The sequence below is a fragment of the Penaeus monodon genome, chromosome 34 (assembly GCF_015228065.2).
Source record: "Penaeus monodon isolate SGIC_2016 chromosome 34, NSTDA_Pmon_1, whole genome shotgun sequence".
Classification (NCBI taxonomy): domain Eukaryota; kingdom Metazoa; phylum Arthropoda; class Malacostraca; order Decapoda; family Penaeidae; genus Penaeus; species Penaeus monodon.
In genome coordinates this window covers 9,163,209-9,165,614 of record NC_051419.1, presented here as the reverse complement: position 1 = coordinate 9,165,614, position 2,406 = coordinate 9,163,209, and the positions used below count along the sequence as shown (strand labels likewise).

At 38.2% G+C, this 2,406-nt stretch overlaps 1 protein-coding gene across 1 annotated transcript in view; it reads right to left on the bottom strand.

Moving 5' to 3' along the window:
* Nucleotides 1-2,406, bottom strand: part of LOC119594807 (basement membrane-specific heparan sulfate proteoglycan core protein-like) — a gene marked incomplete at its 5' end in the record, with an annotated part of 219,836 nt that overhangs the window by 23,047 nt on the left and 194,383 nt on the right. The window contains 6 exon segments of the mRNA XM_037943897.1: nt 119-268; nt 460-560; nt 749-991; nt 1,419-1,599; nt 1,778-1,925; nt 2,269-2,383. Of these exon segments, the coding sequence (XP_037799825.1) occupies nt 119-268; nt 460-560; nt 749-991; nt 1,419-1,599; nt 1,778-1,925; nt 2,269-2,383 (938 nt within the window).

Here is a 2,406-nt window from a genome sequence, read left to right as displayed (position 1 = left end):
GCTTTAAAAGAATCATACACTGAATATATACAGAAAACATGATTTGTCTACTGCTACTTAAACATTTAGAATTCTAAAAAAAGAGAGAACATGAAACAGATTGCTGCTTAGAACCTACCTTGATCTCTGCATGAGAACTCATAGTTTCCTCCAATAGGTACAAAGATGGTGGCAGCTTCAGGTGTGACTGGGATTGTGGTATCGCCACCAGGCTTGAATGCTGGCAGCACATCCTCAACAATAATCTGGATCCTCTCCTCACTTAAACCTTTAGTAGGAAGAGTTATTGCTATAGATATCACATTCATTAGGCATTACAGACGACTTTCTTTTATACATTTATATGGGCAACTTATTGAATTGTTAAAAAAAATCTTATATATACAGACAAATTTCTTCATTGGGGGGAGCTTATAACAGGTTATTATTTATATCTTAAAGGTCTACTGTCATTCTAACCTGCAGCATTGTTAGCAGAGCACTGATAAGTGCCAGAATCAGACTTTGATGCAGATGGTACTTCATAAACGGCAACATTTGGAGCTGTCGACTGGCTGGGTCTAAGGGGAAAAAAAAATTTTTTGGTTTCTGACTACATGTATGAATCTTAAGTATTAAACATTCTTTTTCCAGGCTTAATCCATAACAAAAGAAAACCACTAAGAGACTTCATTTACAGCATAGCACATCACATCACTCAAGAAAATCTATATACAATCCAATGAAGAATTCATGGGTATCCACTCACACAGTGGTTGGGAAGTTGACCTCCAGCTTTTGCCAAGTTACAGAAGGTGATGGATCTCCTCGTGCAGAGCACTCCAGGCGCATCCTCTCACCCACTCGCAAAATGTATGGAGATGGTCCAGGCCTGATAGTGATCACAGGCAAGGACTGGATCTCCAGCATAGCTACAGCTGTCACCTTCCCTGCATCATTCTCAGCTGTGCATGTGTAGGAACCTTCTTCATCACCTTGGACTTGGTTGAATCTGGAAGGGGGGGGGGGAGCAGAATAATGAACAAACAAATAATGAACTTCGGTGAGTTTTGCAGAACTTGGCAAAAAATGAAAGTCTTAGAAAAAATATCTGTGTATAATGTTTAACTTTCATCCCTTTAGGTCATTAAGTTTAGCTTTATGCTTAATGTTGCAATAATATACTTAATGTAAAAAAAAAAGCCAATAGCCAGAGGGACTATTTAGTTTTAGAAAAATAATGTTATTTGAAACTATATACACTTGCACATATGCATTCCTAACAGCTTATTCTTTGTGCAGAATTTGTCTGAGACTAAAGGAATTTTTCAGATTACCACAAATAATTTTTTCCATTCTTGCATTTACTCTTTTATGATACATTAACTGTGTCCCCCTCTCACTAAAAGAATGCTATACACCAATATACATATCCCTACCTTAGGACACCACCATTGAGTGTTTCCGTATTCAGTGATAGTGGTCGACCATCTGTTCGAGCCCAGTGCACTGTGGGGGTTGGGATGCCTCCAGTCAGGTGGCACTGGAAGAGGGCACTTGCTCCTGCCACGATGGTCTGCTTGACTTGTGGGTAGATCTGGACAGTCGGAGGTTCGCGTCCTAATGGAATATAACGGACATGTGAGGGGAAGAGGTTTCACTTTAACTGATTTGAGGATTCCTGGTTAAATTAGACAGTCAAATATATAACACAATAAATAATGAAACAAAAAAAGGGACTTCTCCTTTTCTTTTGATTAATTATCTCACTGACTATTAAGGTTAAAAAAAATCTTACGTTCTACTTCCACAATGGCTGCTGCTTGTGCTGTTCCTCCAGCATTCTCTGCTGTACACACGTACATTCCCCGGTCACTCACAACCGCACTTATGATCCTCAGCACGTTACCTTCAACACGTACACCCACGCCAAACTCGTCATTCACCTGTAAGGTTAAACTAACTTCTCAGTGCTGTTCCTTAACCCTTTTTGTTTCTTCAACGTTCTTTGTCTACTGTGAAACTGTAGGTCTATCAAACTATAAATATATATATATTTTTTCTTATTAGGTAAAATTAGTTATAAATAACAAGAGGAAAATTCATACACAGATATGACTATAACAAAGTTCAAACTACATAAAAAATGGTGATAGCTTTGATAATAACAATAATACAGAGAAATAACACTGACATTCTTTACATCATCACTAGCAAGAACAATGATATGATGATAACACAATTAGGGTAAAGAATAGCAGTTATGACAACAGTAATGATAATAATTACCTTTGACCACTTAATCTCAGGTGGTGGACTTCCAGTTACAATACATGTCAGCTCAGCCTCACTTCCCTGGTTAACAGTCTGTCGGTCTGGCTGAATCTGGACTGTGGGCATATTCCTTGAGGGGAAAAAATTACATTT